The 20,465-nt window shown below is 37.7% G+C and overlaps 1 protein-coding gene across 3 annotated transcripts in view; it reads left to right on the forward strand.

Moving 5' to 3' along the window:
- Nucleotides 1–6: 6 nt before the first annotated feature.
- LOC113270384 (cytochrome c oxidase assembly protein COX16 homolog, mitochondrial) overlaps nucleotides 7–20,465 on the forward strand; it is an 82,611-nt gene continuing 62,152 nt past the window's right edge. For all 3 annotated transcript variants that reach the window (XR_007190193.2, XR_007190194.2, XM_048219768.2), the window contains exons 1-3: nucleotides 7–425; nucleotides 7,912–7,983; nucleotides 17,155–17,217. Coding sequence is in view for 1 of the 3 variants with exons in the window: in XM_048219768.2 (XP_048075725.1) it covers nucleotides 357–425; nucleotides 7,912–7,983; nucleotides 17,155–17,217 (204 nt within the window). In the remaining 2 variants the exon portion in view is untranslated. The remainder of the gene's footprint in view (nucleotides 426–7,911; nucleotides 7,984–17,154; nucleotides 17,218–20,465) is intronic.

Consider the following 20,465-nt stretch of genomic DNA (forward strand, 5'->3'; position numbering starts at 1 on the left):
GAGCGGTTATGTGCTAGGGAACATCAGAAGACGTTGGCCAAGACCCAGACCTGGCAGGTATCGGTTTCCACATCACTTGATGAGGACTACAAACACGGCTTCAGTCCCAAGTCCCGACTGCAAACCAGTGTGCCGGAACCAAAGGGCCGATAGTCGAATTTCCACCCGAACGCGCGAGTGTGTTACGACGCATCGATTGTTTTTGTCTGGCGGAGGCCTATTGGGGGAGGACCGACCACCGGGAGGCCAAGGAAAGGAGGCGAGTCAAGGACTGCTTCCTGCGGAGGGAGCCTGGATTCGGGAGGCCGTGCTGGGCCTGTTGAGCTAGGCGTCCGTGCACGTGGGAGAGTTCAGTCATGTCTGTACATTCGGTGATGCGCTCCCTGCGCAAGAACAAAACGCTTCGGTACGGAGTCCCCATGCTGGTGAGCGCAGGGAGGAGAACGTGCGGGGCGGGATTCTGGAAGGGGCGGGGCGTCTAGGTCGGCTGGGTCCCGGCGGCCGGGATCTGGGAGGCGGGAGGCGGGGAGCAGCAGCCTGGGCGGGGAGGGGGCTGGTGGGAGGTGGCGGTCTTAGGCCTCTCCTTTCGCTGATGCCAGGTCTCCAGTTCCCCTTTTACCCTCCCTGGTAGTTACCAGGGTGTGCGTCAGAGAGCGAGGTCAGAACCAGGTTTTACACCGGGTCTGGGTGATTACTAAAGTGACATTTTTAACCCCGTGCTACACCTGGATGGTGCTGTGGATCGTTGGAACTAGATGTATTTACCTAATTTGTACAATTTCGGGCATCTCCACGTTTCAGCTTCCTGGTTTGTGAACTGGTTTAATTCTTCCCGGGTTGTCGTTAGGAGTTAAATAAAACCTTGTGAAAATGGAGTGTTTAGCACGGTGCGTGCCACATTGCAGCAGCCTTCAAAAGGTCGCTGACTTAGAATTGATCATTTTGAAGCACATTGAGTGTACTTTTGGTGTTTATATATTTGCGTCCTGTCCGACACTGAGCTCCCTGAGGATCTCATTCGTCTGAAAGATACAGGTTGAGGTTGACATAACACAAACCAGAATTGGAATCCAGCCATATAATTCCCCTCCTCCCCGCCCCCCCCCCCCCCCGCTGTTTCACCTTGGCTAGTTATTTTGCTTCAGCAAGCCTTGATGTGATAGTAAATGAGACAATTTCAATAAAGCGTGTGGACAAAAGCCACTTTTCTTTTTAAATACCTAACAGTTTAATCCTTTATGTGAATATTGGTATAGGCGAAGTTAACAGCTTTTGCATTTAAACAGAATGAAAGGAGAGAAGTGATCTTTATTTGTGTAGATGACAGGACAAGTGTAAAAACTATCCTCTCTATAGATTCCTCTGCCCCCAGATGGAGATCCATTCAGCAGCATTGCGATTGTGGTCACTAACTTGAGGTCACCTTCATGTTCCAGTGAAAGCCAATTTGATTTTGTTTCTTATTTTTCAGAATCACCAAAGCTGCGATATTGAAACCACTAGTGTTGAAGTACCTTCTAGGTACTTAGGGGTTTCCTCTTTTGTTTTATTTCAGGGAATGGAAAGTGCCACAGTAGCCTTTTCCCCAAATGTGTTACTCTGTACTGGTCTCTATCTATACCGGACCTAGAGGACCATGTTTCAAAATATGAATCCTAAACATATAAATAAATTGAAGAGGAAAATGTTGAATTCAGTACTCTGAAACCAAACACTACTGGAAAGAACTCAAAAGATACATCGTCCTCATCATGTATCAGTTGCATATGCCATAATTACTACACTACATTTATCTTCAAGCTGAAATTATTTCCTCTCTTGGATAACTACTAATGCTTCATGGGACATACAGACTTTGAACACCAGGTATATGCAAATACTGCCCTCCTTCCGTTTTTGTCCAAACTACTTGAGTAAAGAGAATATACTTGTTTCAGCTTCCACACTGCCCATTTAGTCAGAATTTACCTTTCTAATCTGACCAGTGACCTACTGGTTCCTACACACCAAAAAATTAGCCCATTTAAAGCGTTCGGTTCAGCGTTTTTAGTATATTCACAGAGTTATGCGACTATCACCACTGTCTAACTTTACAATAATTTCATCATCCCAGAAGAGACACCATGCTCATTAGTAGTCACTTCCTATTTTCTCCTCCCTCTCCTCCCACCTAGGCAACCGCTAATCTACTTATGTCTATAGATTTAATAGCACAATATGACATGTGGTCTTTTGTGACAGACTTCTTTCAATTAGCATAGTGTTTCCAAGATTCATTCATGTTGTAACATGTATCAAAACTTCATTTGTTTTTATGGCTAAATAATAGTCCATCATTTGGATAGACAGTTTTTTTAATCTTAATCCTATCCTATTTATTTATCATTATATTTATCCATTGATGAACATTTTAGATTGTTTCCATTTTTTGGCCATTTTGAATAATGTTGCTACGAACATTCACGTACAAGTTTTTGTATGGATGTATGTTTTCATTTCTCTTAGGTATGTACCTAATGGTAGAATTGCTGGGTCATGTGATACTACATGTTTAACATTTGGAGGAACTGTCAAGCTATTTCCCGGAGGGGCTCCGTCATTTTACAGTCCCACCATCAATGAATCCTCCACATCCTTGTCAACACTTATGACTGTCCATCTTTTTTATTATACCCTTCTTGGTGGATGTGAAGGTATCTCATTGTGGTTTTGATTTGCATTTCCCTTATGGCCAATGATATGGAACCTACTTTGATATGGTTATTGGTCATCTGTATCTCTTTTTTGGAGAAATGTTTATTCAAATCATTTGCCCATTTTTAAATCGGGCTGTTTTTCTTTTTATTGGGTGGAGATTTCCGTAAACACCTGGAAACAGTCAATCTTTGTCGAGGGGCTCTGGGTGCTTGTTTTGGTGTGTCTTCAGCACTTAGCTGGGCAGGTTACAACTCTGCCTTGAGCTTTTATTTCCTGCTTGCTCAGAAACTCCGGGTTAGCCACAGGCACGTGTTTAAGGCCTTCTCAGGTCTTTCCTGAGCTTACTTACGTACCGCTCTGTGCATGGGCACAGTTCTGTCCATGAACATTTCCTACTAGATTCTCAAGAATATGCTTGAACTTTTCAGAGTCCCCTGTGGATACCTTATGTCTCATATTTTCCTTTTAAGGTTTTTGGTTAGACTGTTATTTGCCCTGTTGCCTACCACCTCAGGCAGGCATGATGTTAAACAATTGCATCTGAATTTTTTCAACAAACACTTCCTGGGAGAAGTCTGTTGGTACTGGTTGAGCTCTAAGTCAGGAAAACTGAAGACAGCCTTGTGACTGAGGTTTCCATTGGGCCACCAGATTTGGTCAAGCAGAGACAGTTCTCAGGGAATAAGATTTTAAGGAGCTCCAACTCCATTCTGCCCCTTTAAAGGTGACTTCTTGGGGCGCCTGGGTGGCACAGCGGTTAAGCGTCTGCCTTCGGCTCAGGGCGTGATCCCGGCGTTATGGGATCGAGCCCCACATCAGGCTCCTCCGCTATAAGCCTGCTTCTTCCTCTCCCACTCCCCCTGCTTGTGTTCCCTCTCTCGCTGGCTGTCTCTATCTCTGTCGAATAAATAAATAAAATCTTAAAAAAAAAAAATAAAGGTGACTTCTTTGTACCATGATTACATTGTTTGTTTTCATGGTTACCATGGAGCTGGGGTGGAGAGGGGGAATAAAAATGCCACCAAGCTTTCTGTTCTTACTGAAAGGCAGTCTTCTTAAGAAAATGTTCCCAACATTACTGCAAGTTTTTGCTTAATTTTCAAATTTCTGAAAAAGTTGATTTGAGAACTTTTGCCAGTTTTTTTCATTGCTTTGATGGAGAAGATTTTTGGAGATTCTTAGTCTGCCATTTCACTGATGTCACCTTTTGGTTCTTTTTTTCATGTGTTTTGTGAGATTTTGTAATATTTCATTTGTTTTAAGAACTTCTGTTACTGATCTCTGAAGCATTTTTATAATGGTTCCTTTAAAATCTTTGTTAGATCATGGGGCACCTGGGTGGCTCAGTCGGTTAAGTGTCCAACTCTTGGTTTCGGCTCAAGTCATGGTCTCAGGGTCCTGAGATCGAGCCACATCCAGCTGGTGTGGGCTTGGGGCTCCCTGCTCAGTGGGGAGTCTGCTTCTCCCTCTCCCTCTGCCTCTGGCCCTCCCCAACAGGTGCGGGTGCGGTGCTCTCTCTCAAATAATAAATCTTAAAAAAAAATAAAATCTCTGTCAGATCATTCCAATATCTGGTTTATCTGCATATTAATATCTCTTGATAGTATTTTCTGATTCAACTTGCTGTTTTCCTGATTCTTGCTATGACAAGTGAGTTTTTATTGTATCGTGGACATTCTGAATATTATGTTAGGAAACTCTGTATCCTATTTATGTCTTCTACTTTAGCAAGAAGTCACCATGCTAGACTTAGCTTGTAGGTAGTAGCACACTATTTTGGGCTTTCTTTCCAATGATAATTTAGGTTCCAGAGCCCTTGCAGTGCTATTCTGGTCTGCTTTGTTTGTTTACCTGGTGCTGCTTTGTTCCCCTGGTGCCTGCTTGATCCCTTCTAAAGGTGGAGTGTTAGTAATCAACATGTGACTATTTTTAAAATTATAGGATTGATTGAAATCGCAAAAGAAATCAATGTAGCTAGAGAAGACCAATCATTGTGCCCTGGGGTTCTCCAGCATTAGGGGGTTGAATGTACAGGAAGAACGAATAAAGGACACTAACAAATATTCTCAGGTAAAGGAAAAACCAGGTTTGAGGGAAAAGGAGGAAAGTGATCAACTGTGTCAAATTTTGCTCATGAAATAAGATGAGAGCAGAGAGTTAACCATTGGATTTGGTAACGTGGATGTCTTTGATGGTTGGAATGGGTCTAAGAGAGAGTGGGAGGACAGTGAGCATCAACAACTCCTTTGAGAAATTTTAGTGCAGATAGGAACAAGGAAAGAGGATAGTAATGTGAGGAAGTGAGGTCTAGAGACTTTGTTAATAAGCGGGAGAAATAATAGCATTTTTTATGATGAATCATGTGGTAGTGAGCAAGATTTTCATGGTACAGGAAACAAGAGAATTGATGAATCAGGGTCCTTCGATAGATAAGATGATATGGGATCTATTGCACAAATGAAGATATTTAGTGAGGAGTGTAGATACTGTGGTAATGAGTGGTAGGTGGTGCAGTGCAATTCTGACCCTAATCAGAATTAGCACAGACTTAACAGAGTAAGGGAATAGTCCTTCATGAAACGCCCCTTATTTCAGACACCAGCTGAAAGCTCTGGGATTCTTAGACCACCTGTGCTTCTGATCAACTGGTTATAAATTCATGGGTTCCTATTAACACTCTCAAGTTCAATAATTCTCTAGAGTGACTCACAGAACTCAGGAAAGCACTATACTTACAATTATAGTTTTATTATGAAGGGTACAAATTAGGAAAAGCCAAAGGAAGAGACCCACAGGGTAAGGTCTGAAAAGGTCCCAAAAGCAGAGTTTCCATGTTTTCCTCCTGTGAAGTTAGGGCATGCCACCCTCCCAGCACATTGGTGTGTTCACCAACCAGGAAAATCAAGTAAGCTTCAGTGTCCATAGTTTTTTTAAATTGGGGTTTCATTATCCAGGTATGGTTAATTGAATCATTAACTATGTAAGGGAACTCAGTGTCCACCCCATCTCCTTGGAGGTCAGGTTGATACCATATGGCTTAAAACCCCACCCCTCTAGTCACATGGTTGATCATGCCAGCATGGCCTGCCTGTATACTGCAACTATCTAGGGGCCTACCATGAGTCATTAGCATAAACTCATTAGGCCTCATTAGCATAAACTCAGGTGTGGTCCTAGGGGCCCACCATCAATAACAAAGATACTCCTGTCACTCAGGAAAGTCCGAGTTAGTACCTCCCTCTCAGGAACCCAAGACAAAGATCAAACGAATTCTTCATTATGTAACATGTGGGTGCTGTGATTGCAGTAGTTCCAGAAAGAGGTGATGGTGGCCTGGACTAGAGTATTAGAAGAAGGTAGAGTCAGAAATTGTCAGATTCAAGAAATATTTTGAAAGTAGAGGTGACAGAACTCAGGGATGATTAGATATGAGATATGAATGAGGGGAGCTTATGATGATTACAAAGAAGTTTGCTTGAGCTGTTGGATGAAAGCAGTTGACATTTACTGGGATTTGAAAGATTGGGGCAGAAAGAGTATTGGGGTAAAAGTCGAGGGTTTTTTAAAATGTTAATTTATGTATATCTGTTAGACTTTTTTTTTTTTTTTTTAAGATTTTATTTATCTGAGAGCATGGCGGGGAGGGGCAGAGAGAGAGGGGGAAGCAGACTCCCCGAAGATGGCCCAGTGTGGGCGGATCCCGGGACCTGGAGATCATAACCTGAGCTGAAGTCAGATGTGTAACCAACTGGTCCACCCCGGCGCCCCGTTTATCTGTTAGACTTGCAAGTGGAGGTGTCAAATAGGAAGGCAGGTTTCAGTTTAGTGGGATGCCTCCCATTGAAAATGTGCATTTGGAGGTTGTTAGGTTCTAGAGCCTATTTGAAGCCATGAAATTGGATGACATCAGCTGTGGACTTAGTGTTGGTTTTGAATAGTTAGAAGAAATGTGAAGATTTGAGCCTTTTGGGATACTCCCAACATTTTGAGGTTGGGAAGATGAGGAAGAATGAATAAAAGGAGACTGAGACAGTTACGAAAGCCAGGGATGTGTCTTTTCATTGAAACACAAAGACAAAGGTTATTTTGCTTATACAAATTAATTCTTACATATTGACATTGCCAGATATTAGAGGCTTATATATAACAGATATGTTTCCTGATTTGTTGTCTTTTGATTTTGTGTTGTTTTTATTTCATTTATTTGTCAGGATAGACATTTAAAATTTTTATGTGGTCAAACTTACTGGGTTTTAAAATTTATAGCCTCAAGGTTTTGTTAGCATTTCAACTTCAAAATTGTAAAGTTTTATATTTTACAATGTTTTCTATCTTTGTATTTCCTTATTTGGTAATATTAATATGTTGACATAAAAAGGAAGGTAGGGATCAAACTTTATTTTTATCCAAATTGCTAGACTTTTACAGCTTTAGGATTAGGGGTGAAAGCCCATTAGATTATTGGAGGAGGTGATAAAGCAGCAATGACAGTTGGAGGGATCTTTTAAGGTTTGCCATATATTGAGAAGTGTGGTGTATTTTATGAGATTCTTTTATTAGTTGGTGAGAAAATGGAGAAAAATGCTGTCTAGTTAGCTTATTTTGCAAACACATAAAATTGAAAGAATTCTGGTCTTGAAGAAATGAGGCCAGAATTTAATTCCTGGCTTTACTCAGGGTAATCACAGGCAAGTCATGTAGGTGCCTGTGCTTTTATTTCCTCATCTGTTAAATGGATTTTTTTCTTAGCTTCTTTTGTAAGATCAACTAATATAATGCTCGTGATGATGTTATTTAAACCATAAGGTGGAATACAAGTAATGGGGGGGCACCTGGGTGGCTCAGTTGGTTGAGTGTCCAATTCTTGGTTTCTGCTCAGGTCATGATCCCGGGGTCATGTGATCAAGCCCCACATTGGGCTCTGCGCTCAGCGCTTAGCACAGAGTCTGCTTGTCTCTCTCCCTCCCTTTGTGCTCCCCCCCCAAAAATGAATAAAATCTTTAAAAATGAACAAACAAGTAATGGGGTACTGACTTTGGTATTTGGTAATATGATAAAATGTTTCCTAGTGACTGTCCATACTGCATCTACTCTGAACAGGTGAATGGTAACTCACCAGGAAAATAAAGTATTGCATCACTTTTGGCATTAATCTGTAGATAGACTGAATTCTGCCCTTCTATTTTGTTTAATTGTTTCCTTTCTTTGTTTCAGTTGCTGATTGTTGGAGGTTCTTTCGGTCTTCGTGAGTTTTCACAAATCCGCTATGATGCTGTGAAAATTAAAGTAAGGACGGTAATTGGAGTTCGACATGTGGCTGCATAGGTGGTTGTTCTGGTTTAGATGTGTATACCACACTCTGTACTAAGCAGTCTGAGTTTTGTCTAATTTTTCAAGGGGTTGTATGATCTTTGGGCTCTTTCTAATTCTTTAAGACAACATGAATGATCATATGGAAGTGAATCATGAAATGTAAAGAATTTAGTTATCTTATTCATAGAAAATTTGCAATACTGCATTCTCCCATAAAGTGTATTCAGTGGAGTTGTTTTTAAAAAAGGACTTAAAAGGGACTGAACAATGTTCGATAATGTCACTCCCATTATATTACTCCAATTATAAATTAGCTATTTCATATTAATACCAGTAATTTCATAAATTATATTGATATATAAAGTATACTGATATTACTAATACTGAAGGAAAGGAAAATTATTTTTCATTACAAATAATGATATCTTTTTAGGTATAATATGTTTATATATTATATATAAACTTTTATATTTATATATAAATATATGTAAAATTTATTTTGCGGGTGAGGAAACTGAGGCTCAGAGAGCTTCAGTAACTTACCTATGGTTACATGGCTATTTAGAGGTAGTGCTAGGATTTTCACCCTCTTTGATTCAGTTACTAACAAATTTAGGCCAAGTGTTAGATACAAACTCTAGTTATTTAACTCTGATTAATTCATTCAGAAGTATGTTGTTTTTGTTTGTGGCCACATGTGATATTTGAGTTTTTTCCCAAGTTTTATATATATATATAAAACCTATGTACATATATGTATAATTTCTTATATACATATATATAATATTTTATATATAAATTTTCTACCAATATTATTGAGATCCTCTAATGAAATATATATTATATAATATATATTAACTATATTAATAAATAATTATTGGTATGAAATTACAGAGTATTAAAGGGACCTATTCAATTTTCTCAGTTAATTTTATAGTTTAAGAGAAACACCAACTCCAACTAGTCTTAAAGACAGTAAGTATTAGGGTAAATACTAAATTAAAAAGAATGTATAATATATGTAATCTTCCATGAAATCATGTTTTTATTTACTTTTTCCTTTAGTATCTTGAATATATATGTTACTTTAAAGTCTTATCTCCAACATACATCAGCTATAGATCTGTTTTTATTGTCTAATTTTTTCCTTTTGTTGGTTTTGTGAGTAAATGTTCTGTCTTTGAACACAGCTTGTAATTATTTTTATTTTTATTTATTTTTTTAAGATTTTATTTATTTATTTGGAGAGAGTGAGTGAAAGAGAGAGCATGAGCAGGGACAGGGACAAAGGGAGAGGGAGAAACAGACTGAGCAGGGAGCCTGACATGGGCCTCAATCCCGGGACTCCGAGATCATGACTTGAGCTGAAGGCAGATGCTTAACTGACTGAGCTACCCAGGTGCCCTGACCTTGTAATTTTTGAATTAAATATTGGATATTGTTTGTAAACACTTGTAGAGATTCCAGGTGGTATTGTTTTCCTCCTGAAAGGCTTTATCCTTTTTTCTGGGAGGCAGATAGACTGGGGGCTAATCCCCTTACTACTCTGGAGGAGTGAGTATTGAGGTTGATCACTTCTCCTGTGTCTGTTGGCCACTTATATTTCCTTTATTGTGTGTCCTCTATTGTGATGTTTCAGGTCTCGGTTGCCCATTGTTTCTGTTGGTTGTTGGTCCTTTTCTTGTTGTTTTATAAGATTTCTTTATACGTGCCTGATTATAAACCTTTCATCTTAATGGTGTCTTTTGATGAACAAATTTAGTGTAGTCTGTTTTATTCTTTTTTTTACTTTAAAGTTACTTTTTCTTTTTGTCCTTTTAAGAAGTTTTTCTTGCGCCAAAATATAAATATTTTCCTATATGATTGCTAAAGTTCTTGTTTTGCCTTTTATGCTCGGGTCTGCAAATATAAAACCCAAATGGAATTGATTTTTTGTATACGGTGTGAGGAATTGTGATATTCTGATTTATAAGAAGTATGTATTTGGTCTTTGCTCTGTTTTCGGGCATTGAGCTAAAACCCCTGGAATATCCTAAGTGATGAGAGTGAGCAAGGTGTCTTTTGTTATGTTAATGAATTTATGGAATGCCCCTGGCTAACCTACAGATTGGGGCTGGTTGCTAGGAGAGACAAGCTTGTGAGACAGGGTTGGAACTTTCAGTCCCACCCCTTGACTTCCAGGGAGGGGAGTAGGGCTAGAGGTTGAATCAATTGCCAATGGCAAGGGCTTAATCAATCACCCCCTGTAATGAAGCCTCCATAAAAACCCAAAAAGATAGGGGTCAGATAGATTCCTGACTGGGGGAATTCGTAGATGTTGTGGGAGAGTAGCCCTCTTAGAGAAGGCATGGAATCTCCATACCCTTCCCCTATACCTTGCCTGTGCATCTCTTCTATTTGGCCTTTTATAAGTAAAATGTTTCAATTCTGTGAGCTGCTCTAGCAAATTAATCAAACCCAGGGAGGGGTTGTTGGAACCTCCAGTCTATAACCAGTCAGAAGTACAGGTGACATCCTGGATTTGCAATTTGTGTGTAAAGTGGGGGCGGGGGCTGTCTTGGACAACTGAGCCTTTAACCTGTGGGATCTGACTCTATCTCCAGTTAGGTAGTGTCAGAATTGAGTTAATTGCTTGGTGGTTTGAAAAAAAACCCACACGCATTGGAGGAACTGTAACGGAACTAGCTGTACCTGAACTAATGTAAATTCGTTTCCTGCTTGGTGAGTTGCAGATAGAGATTACCTGGATTACAACAGGTAATCTCTAAGTAATTCCGGCAGGTGGTATTGTCTCATAAAGGAAACTTTATTTGCGGCAAATAGGAAAGAGATCATGGGAATAACTTCCAAATCCGTGACTACCCAAACAGGGGCGAGAGAGTTCTTTTTATTTAAGATTAGGATGAATATTCGGAAAGGGGAGTTGTCATCACACATAAAGGCAGGAATAAGGTTGTGCAGGTGTAGTATGTTATGAAGCCTGTGCTCCTCCTAGGGCAGAGACTTTAACATTGTACTGAAGTAGAGTTAACTGTTGGACAAAGGGAAGGAGCTAGGGACGTGATCCAAGAGCCAGTATAAACTGGATGGGATCTTGGGCTGGTTATCTCAGGTAAGCTCTGCAGGGCCTTGCTTGTTCATAGCTTGGAACCATATCAGTTGACTCCCAAGTCCAGGCCTCTGCAGAGACAGCCAGTGTATTTCTTAGTGGAGTCTGAAAAGAAACAGTAGCTGACTACAGAGAAACAGTTCTCTGAAAAATAAGCTTTAAATTTTCTCCTAGTTTCAATCTTGCAAAGACAACTCAGGAATGTGCTAGGTCAATGTTTTGAAACAGCACTGGGAGTTTTACCATTGATTTTTTTTGTCTCTGATATGGTTAGGCTATCTACTGGCCCATTAGAGACTCAGTTTTTGCATTCCCATTGTTCCCTTAAAATTCTTAACTACTGTTCCCCCCCCCCCCCCAATTTCTTTGTAATTCTAACACCCCCTAGGCAGTACTGCAAGAAGTGTGCTTGGGCGAGTAGAGTCGGTAAGGCACAGATCCAGGGGGTGGGGGAATGGTGGGAGGGGATAGCTGGGGACCTGTAATGACTTCTCTTGTATCACAAAAGCTATGTCTGGGTCTTTCTTTTTCTGGGGATCCCTAACTCTGCTTATAGAATATTTTCCCTAATGTAGACAGCAAATTGTTCAAGCACCATTTACTGACATAACATTTTTTCCTTCCTGCTCTTCTGTGCCTGTGTTGTTGTCTGTTCTGTTGCATTAGTTTATTTGCAAATTACATTGTGGTTTTCAAGTTAATTGTGCATTCCTGAGAAATGAACTCCCCTTGATCTTGGTATACTGTCTTTTTGATATGTTGCTGTCTTTTTGTAGTGTGTTTTTCAGGAATTCTGCATTAGTGAAGTTGGCCTGTTCTCTGTCTTTTTCAAATTTTGACATCAAGCTTATGCTTACCACATAACTAGAAAGTTTTTTATTACACTGGCATTATTTCTTCTTTAGTGGAATCCACTGGTAAAGCCATCTGAACCTGGAGTTTTCTTTATGTGAGATTTTAAAGTACAGATTCAGCTCTTTATACATTATAACACTGTTCAAATAATTTATTTTTTCTGTTACATGTTAGAAAGTTGTATTTTTCTATGAATTTGCCCATTTTGTTTAAATTTTCAAGTTTACTGGCCTAATTATCCCAGTATCTATTGCCCATAAGATTTATGTTATTGATCTCCTTTTCATTCTCAATACTCTTATTTGTGACTTCTCTTTCTTCTAAGTCAATTTTACTTGAGAGTTATCAATAGCTTTTGGTTTAGTTGATTCTTTCTTCATTCGTTTGACCTTTAATTAGTTCTGTTCTCTATTTACTTTTTCCTTTGAGTTTCTTTTCTTTTTCCTAACTTTATGAGGTAGATTCTTAGCTCATTCCCTTTCCATCTTTTTTCGTAATATATGCTTACAAGCTGATGAATTTCCTTTTAAACATGGGTCTAGCTATGTCATGTAAGTTTAATATATAATATATTCACACCCCTTTATTAAAATTTTTTTCAGCTATTCATAAGCTATTTGGAAGTGTGTTTTTCCTTAGTTTATAAGCCTAAAGGGTTTTCTAGTTAAATTATTTTTTATTGATTTCTAACTTAGATGTGTTGTAATCAAAGAATATTTTCAGTGAGTTCATTCTTTGATATTTGTTGAGACTTGCTTTATGACTCAGCATAGGATCAGTTTATATATAAGTAATGTGTGCTTGAAGGAATGTATATCTGCCAGTGTTGGGTACATATTAAAAATTTATGCATCCATTTGGTCAAGTTTGTAGTGTTTTCTCAAATTTTCTGTAGTGTTGACTTTTTAAATCTGTTTTTTTCTATCTGCTACTGAGAAAATTGTGCTAACATCTCTCATTATGACTCCATTTCACTATATTAGGCACACATAGTTTCAGAATTATTACATCTTCATGGGGATTTGAGTTTTTATTATGAAGTTTTTGTTAAAAAACAAAATTCAAATTAATTTAAGTATCAATACATTTAAAGATCAAATTGGTTTTATTCAGTGATTCATGCATCAGGCAAATGGAATGGAGCTCTAAAGAGCTGTATGAAATAGGAGACTTTTATAGGCCTAACCGAGCAGGGACAAGGAAAGAGCACATTATTTCATCTTTCTTTGGGGGACAGACGGGAACAATCAGGTAGTTTACTTCACTACTTTGACCAGGAAATTCCAGACTGACTGGTTAAGATTACATTCCTGGGGGAGGGTGGAATTTAGATTAGATATTAAGTTTCAGTTTGGTGACATGCTTAGTAGAAGTGACTCCATTTGGGGCCTGTTGTCTTAACACTTTGATTGCTAATAATGCCTTTTTTCCTTAAAGGCTGTTTTGTTGGATATTAGTGTGATTTCATTAGCTTCCTTTTTAATCTTAACCTTTCTATAAATTTAGGTTTTAAATATATCTCTTATAAACAGAATATATGTTTTTAATAGTCCTGTTTTTTAATTGGATCATTGAATCCATTTACATTTCATGTAAGTTTTTACATATTTGGGTTTAAATATACTTTTTTAAAATTTGCTATTTGTTACAGTTATTTCTTTTTGACTTTTTTTGTCCTCTTTTGGATTAACAATGTTTTATTAATTTGTTTTTGTGTTAGTTTGAAAGCTGTATTTTTACTCTTCCACTGGAGGTTACTCTAGAGATTGTTGTAGTTTTTAGTTTTTGTTTTTTTCCTCCTACTGTTTGGTCTTGAGGGGGAGCAGGATATGCTGTCCCAGAATGAGGCATTTTGACATGTGGATTATTTTAAGCTCAAGACCCAGCAGACTGTGGAAAAGCTTTTTATCTTTCCATTCGCTGCCTAAAACAACTTAGATGGAGGGCCTGTACCAGGAAGAGACCTATTACCAGAGATAACTTTTTATATCAGAAAGACTTATCTGTATGGCATAGTAGGTATTTGTTTACCAAACATTTGCTCTTTTCATCTTCCTGTGAATTGTCTTCCTCCCCTCTTAAACCCTAGTTCCCTACCTCATTTTCCTTACCTTAGAATGATATTTAATTGCCTGAGTCAGTTGCCTGGCTACCTGTGAGTCTCCTGTCTTTGTGGGCCTCCCCTACGTACATAATTAAATTTGTTTTTCTCCTGTTCATCTGTTTTATGTCAATTAAATATTAGGCCAGCCAATGAACATAGAAGGGAAGAAGGGAAAATTCCTCCCCAACGGTCTGGTTTTGGTATTAAGGTAATGCTGGCTTCATAACATGAGTTGGGTTCCCTCCCTTTTTATTTTCTGAAACAGATTGTACAGAATTGGTGTTACTTAACTATTTTATAGAATTTGCCAGTGACACTTTCTGGGCTTCAGTCTTTACTAAAATGTATTTAGCTATGGATTTAATTTTTTAGATAAGACAATTCTGGTTATGGATTCCTTTTTTTCCTGACATTTCCTAATTGGTTTTCACTTGAGTAAAGAAACCCTGATGATTTTGTATGTAGATCCATGCACTTTGATTGATTTTTTTGTGTTAATCTAACCACTTTGTTGAATTCTATTAACTGTAATCATAGTAAATATTCTTAACAGAGAAACATTAGAATCATTCCCATTTAAGTTAAGAAAAAGAAAAGAATATTCATAATGGTAGCTACTTTTTAGTACTGTTTTGGAGGTCATAGCCCTATAGTGTACGTAGTCAAACAGCAAAAAGAAATAAGTGGTATGAAGCTTAGAAAGAAAAAATTGAAAATGTGATTATGTGCAGATGAAATGTTGCCTACCAAGAAATTTGTCTGCTGAAGAAGATTAAAACTATTAGAATGAAAAAGATAGTTCAACAGGGTCGCTTTTCACTTCCAAATGCTTTGTAATTTTCATATTTTATAGCCTCTTAACATGTTAATATAATTTAAAACTTTCTTAGCTTCCATATATTTGGATTCTTCCTGCAGTTATCTTTTTGTTATTGATTTTATTTTATTTTATTTTATTTTAGATTTTTTTTTATTATTTATTCGACAGAGATAGAGACAGCCAGCGAGAGAGGGAACACAAGCAGGGGGAGTGGGAGAGGAAGAAGCAGGCTCCCAGCAGAGGAGCCTGATGTGGGGCTCGATCCCAGAACGCCGGGATCACGCCCTGAGCCGAAGGCAGACGCTTAACCGCTGTGCCACCCAGGCGCCCCTGTTATTGATTTTAAATGCTGTTGCTTCTCGGCCTTTGGGCTAAGGTCAAGTAATCTGAAATGTTACCTATTGTAGTCAGTGCGGCATGTATGACAATATTTTTTTACATGTGAATTTGCCTAGTTTTCCTTTCTGCCCTAGAACAAGTTCAGTTCTTACAAACATCTTATGTGTATTTGAGGGGAAATGGCAATCTAAATTTTCTGGGCTCAAAATTCTATATATGCCTGTTAGAAAAATCTTATTATTTTACTCATATCTTCAATAATCACATTAATTTATAATCTGCTTAATCTATTAGATACTGCAAAAGGTATGTTAAGCTCTTCTAGAATGTTTGTGTTTATTTCTTACGTTTTTATCCATTTTGATGCATTCATTTTAAAGCAATGTAGTCACATGAAATTTTATAATTCTTTTATATTTTTGAAAGATTGTTCCATTTACCAATATAAAATGGTCCTTTTTGATTGTTTGCCTTGAACTGTGTTTTGTCCATTATAAATACTGCTATTTATTTAGTGATCCTCCTATCCCCATAGTTTTTTTTGTGGTATATCATTTTTATAGCCCTCTACTGTCAGCTTTGTGCTTTCATTCTTTTTTAAGTGCATTTCTTGTAAGCAGTGTGTAGCAGGATATTTTTAAAGTTCAGAAAATCTCTACTAGCTAATAGATGAGTTTAATACTTACTGTAATTATTGATATGTTTGTATATATTTCTACCACTCAAAACTGATCGAGGAAAAAAATCAAGTAAACGTCAAGAAAGAAGAAAAGATAAAATAGTAAAAATAAAACTTAAAAGTAATCCTCCATCAATAGCAATGCTGAAATAATTCTATCTCTTTTAGCTTACAAGGTTGCTAATGAGCAGTCTTTTTTCTAATCCATATTCCTTTATAAGTAAACAGTCTTTTCACTCTTTTTTGATTTTGAGATTTTCTTTTTTATCCTTAATATTCTAAAGCTTCACTCTTACTTGATTAAGAATGGGCTATTTTTGTTTTGTTGTGGTTATTTTTTATTGTGTTGTTTCAATCTGGGGACTCATGCTTTTCTAAATATTCAGTTAATTACTGGTCGATTATTTAATTGTATCCCTTCCTCCATTCTCTTTGTTTTCTGATTCTGAAAACCCTAGTAGACATGTGTTGGAACTTTTGGATCTAGCTTTCATACAGCTTTTCTTTCGTTCATCCCAACTCTTGTGCATCATTATAACGGAATCCTCAGGTTGTATTTCTAGTGTATTAATTTGGTCTTAAGCTGTGTTTGTTCACTATTCTGCTATTCCATTTATTTTAATTAGGGTTTTGTTGTTGTTGTTTGTTTATTGACTTCTGCAATCACATTCTTTTTTCCTAAACCCTTTGCCACACACGGATAACATGGCATCAGCTCCCATTTACCACTATGGAATCCTGTCTAATATTTTCTTAGACGCTTCTTTATTTCAGGTGTATTGAAGGTGTTCTTTTTCGTTTTCAAGAGCAGCATTACATTTATTAGTATTTTATGTTATTTGTATGTAACAACATAATTTAGGGTAGTGGTTAACAGCATGGACTCTGGAAGCATAATGCCAAGGTTCAAAGGCAATTTCTTCCTCTTCAACAAGGCATTCAGACTCTTTGTGTCCCTTTGTCTTTCATCGCGATCATCATCATAATAATTATATGTTTTTGTGAGTATATGTCAAAATGCCTGGCACATAAAAAGTGCTCAGTAAATACAAGCTGCTGATAGTTGTAGTAGGTAGTGGTAGCGGTACGTTAGTTATCACTATACGATCGGACTGATGGAGATTTTGTCATGTGTTTGTGATCTGCCTTACCATCCCAGCCACCCCGTATATGACTTTAAATTCAAAATCGAATCTCACAGACTTAAAAAACTTATGGCTCCTCTTTCTTTTCTACAGATTGATCCTGAATTAGAAAAAAAACTGAAAATGAATAAAGTATCATTGGAATCAGAGTATGAGGTACATATGTTAATATATGTTATATGTTAATATAATCTCTCTTTTGTAACAGTCTTCCTAGTCAGTGACTGATTCTATCTGTCTTAAGGTGAACTGAAATTATTACCAGTGCAGAAAAAAATTACCCTAAGCAGTATGGTATTGGGACAACTATGTAGTTATTTGAAAAGAAAATAAAGATGGATCTATATTTCACATATTAAAATGAACAAATTCTAGGTGGAACAAGAATTTAAAAATTAAAAAAACCAATGCTAAGAATACTAGGAGAAAAAAATGGAGATTCTTTTTTGTGGTCTTGAGGCAGAAAAGCTGATTTAAATGTGATACAAAATTCAAAAGCTTTAAATGTAAAGACTGATGAGTTTATATATAAAAATTAAAAGTTCAGCCTAAAAAAATAATGTGTATAAAGTCACTAGTTAAATGAGGAATCCTAAAAATATTGTTTATCTTATCATGATGAATTAGTTTACTTAAATATGAACAGCATCTACAGGTCAACATGGAAAAGTTTAACAATTTAGTTGATCAGTGGGAACATGGGCAAAGAATGTAAAGACTTCAGCAAAAAGGAAATATCATTCTTTTTTGTGTGTTTGTCTTTTTTTTTTAACGATTTTTTAAATTTAAATTCAGTTGGCCAACATATACTAGTGCATCATTAGTTTTTGATGTAGTGCCCTCCTTAATGCCCGCCACCCAGTTACCCCACTCCCACACACACCTTCCTTTCCACAACCCTCACTTTGTTTCCTGGAGTCAAGAGTCCCTTGTGGTTTGTCTCCCTCTCTGATTTCTTCCCATCCAGTTTTCCTTCTCTTCCCCTATGGTCCTCTGCGCTATTTCTTATATTCCACATATGAGTGAAACCATATGATAATTGTCTTTCTCTGACTGACTTACTTCACTTAGCATAATACCCTCCAGTTCCATCCATGTCAGTGTAAATGGTGGGTATTCATCCTTTCTGATGGCTGAGCAATATTCCATTGTATATATAACCAACCACTTCTCCTTTATCCATTCATCTTTTGAAGGGCATCTCGGCTCTTTCCACAGTTTGGCTCCTGTGGACATTGCTGCTATGAACATAGGGGTACACGTGCCCCTTCTTTTTACTACATCTGTATCTTTGGGGTAAATACCCAGTAGTGCAATTGCTGGGTCTTGGAGTAGCTCTATTTTTAACTTCTTGAGGAACCTCCATACAGTAGTCCAGAGTGGCTGCACCAGCTTGCATTCCCACTAACAGTGTGAGAGGGTTCCCCTTTCTCCACGTCCTTGCCAACATTTGTTGTTCCTTATCTTGTTAATTTTTACCACCTAACTGGTGTAAGGTGGTATTTCATTGTGGTTTTGATTTGTATTTCCCTGATGGCAAGTGATGTGGAGAATAAATATCGTTCTTAAACATATGACAAGATACCAAACTTATAGGAATGTTAGTTAAAATTATAATGACATGTCATTGTCCACCCATCTGATGGCAAAAATGAAAATGTTTAATAGCACATGGTATTATAGCATGTGGTTAGGAAGGATGTTCTCCATTTCTTATATTTGGTTCATTTTTTGGCTGTGGATCGTATTTTCCTGTTCTTTGTATGCTTGGTCATTTTTGCTTCAAAGGTGAACATTGTGAATAATACACAAGAAACTTGTGAAGAGTGTTGATTCTCATTTTAGCAGGCAGTTCAATTATTGGCTGATCATTTTGAGCTTGGTTTTGTCTTTTTAAGGGAGGATCTGTGGAAAGGCTTTGGTGTTTCCTAAACTGCTGTAACTCTGTGGGACTCATTCTCCAAATTGTCTCTCCAGAGGATCTTGTCAGAGCTTGGCTTTAAGCTTTGTTGGAATGAGTCCAAAGTAGGTTTTACTCTTGGCATAACCCTCATTCCTAAAGAGTAGCCTTTTTGGTGTCTCAGGTGTGTATCAAGGTACAAGCTAGGTATTAAAGAGAGGTCTCCACTGTAGCAGGGCTGAAAATCCAATATTGATACTGGTGTTTTTTTTTTCAGCACTTCTTGATTCCGTTTCATACTCAATTCTGTAGCAGTTGGTTGTTACGTGGTAAGCCGTAGGTGGTCTTGCCCAACACATGTACGGCATAATCTTCAGTGACTGTATTTGTTTTGCAAAATCCCGCAGAGACTCTTTCCTTTACTAAAGATCTTTGAAGACTGGAACACTTTTATGTGAAGTTGTTCTGCCAGCCTTGCATCCCATCTAAGAATTATTCTTAAGTTCTCTTGAGCATATATGTCTTCTGTTATGTGGGTAAACGCCATTCTTTCTTCCAACCTTTTTATACCTTTGGATACCTTCATAACTATACTTGAAAATAATTTACTCCCTTGCACATTAAATTAGTAAAACTTTGTTCATTTACATATGTTTAATACAGACGCCTAGCGAAACTGTAAGTGACGTTTAGAGAATGGGTTCAGTTCACTGCTTCCCCATTGTCTTGTCGAAACCCGTGACTTGCTACTTCTCGATCTGTAAGCACTATGTCAGTAGTGATGCTGTGGAGGGTTTGTCTGGGAGTAAATTTTCCTTCAGTTATTTTGGAGACCATAGAATTTGAGAGCTGAAGAACCCATGTAGACTTGGTTCAGCCTTTTTATTATTACTTATGAGGGAATTAGTGCCCGGATGGCTTAAATCACTTGCCCAAGATTATGTAGCTTGTTAGTAAAAGAGAAATGCTTATTATCCAAGTGTCAGTGTAAATTTATATCCTTTTCCCTGTCTCTGGATATAAGCTATTACGTGTTCTCTGAGCCTCTTTTTCTGTCTTATTTATTCAATAATTCCAGAACAATCAAAGCAGATGTAGAAAAGTTACTGTCAGAATGGTGTCGAGGGGTGAAAAAAACATTTATATTCTTCCCTTTATCCCACCTTCATTTCCGTGCTGAGAGGCATTTCACACTAACTGTGAAGATATGATGATCCAAACTGTAGTTGAAACTAGGTTTTATTGACTGGAAGGGATTTGCTCATGGCAGCTGTGGGGAATGTCTTCATTTGCAGGCCCAGGCTCATTTCTCAGATTTAGGACAAATCATATTAGTCTCTTTTCTTCCTTCTAGCAGACTTTAGGCTCTCCACCTTTCTTTGTTCTTTTCCTCTCATTTACTGCTGTCACCCATGCTAACCCATGCTAGTCATTATTATGCTGGATCAGCCTTCAGAGCTGGACTTTTGTTTTCCCGGCTTTTGCCTTTTTTATGCTCTCAAAA

The sequence above is a fragment of the Ursus arctos genome, unplaced genomic scaffold (genome assembly GCF_023065955.2).
Source record: "Ursus arctos isolate Adak ecotype North America unplaced genomic scaffold, UrsArc2.0 scaffold_25, whole genome shotgun sequence".
Classification (NCBI taxonomy): domain Eukaryota; kingdom Metazoa; phylum Chordata; class Mammalia; order Carnivora; family Ursidae; genus Ursus; species Ursus arctos.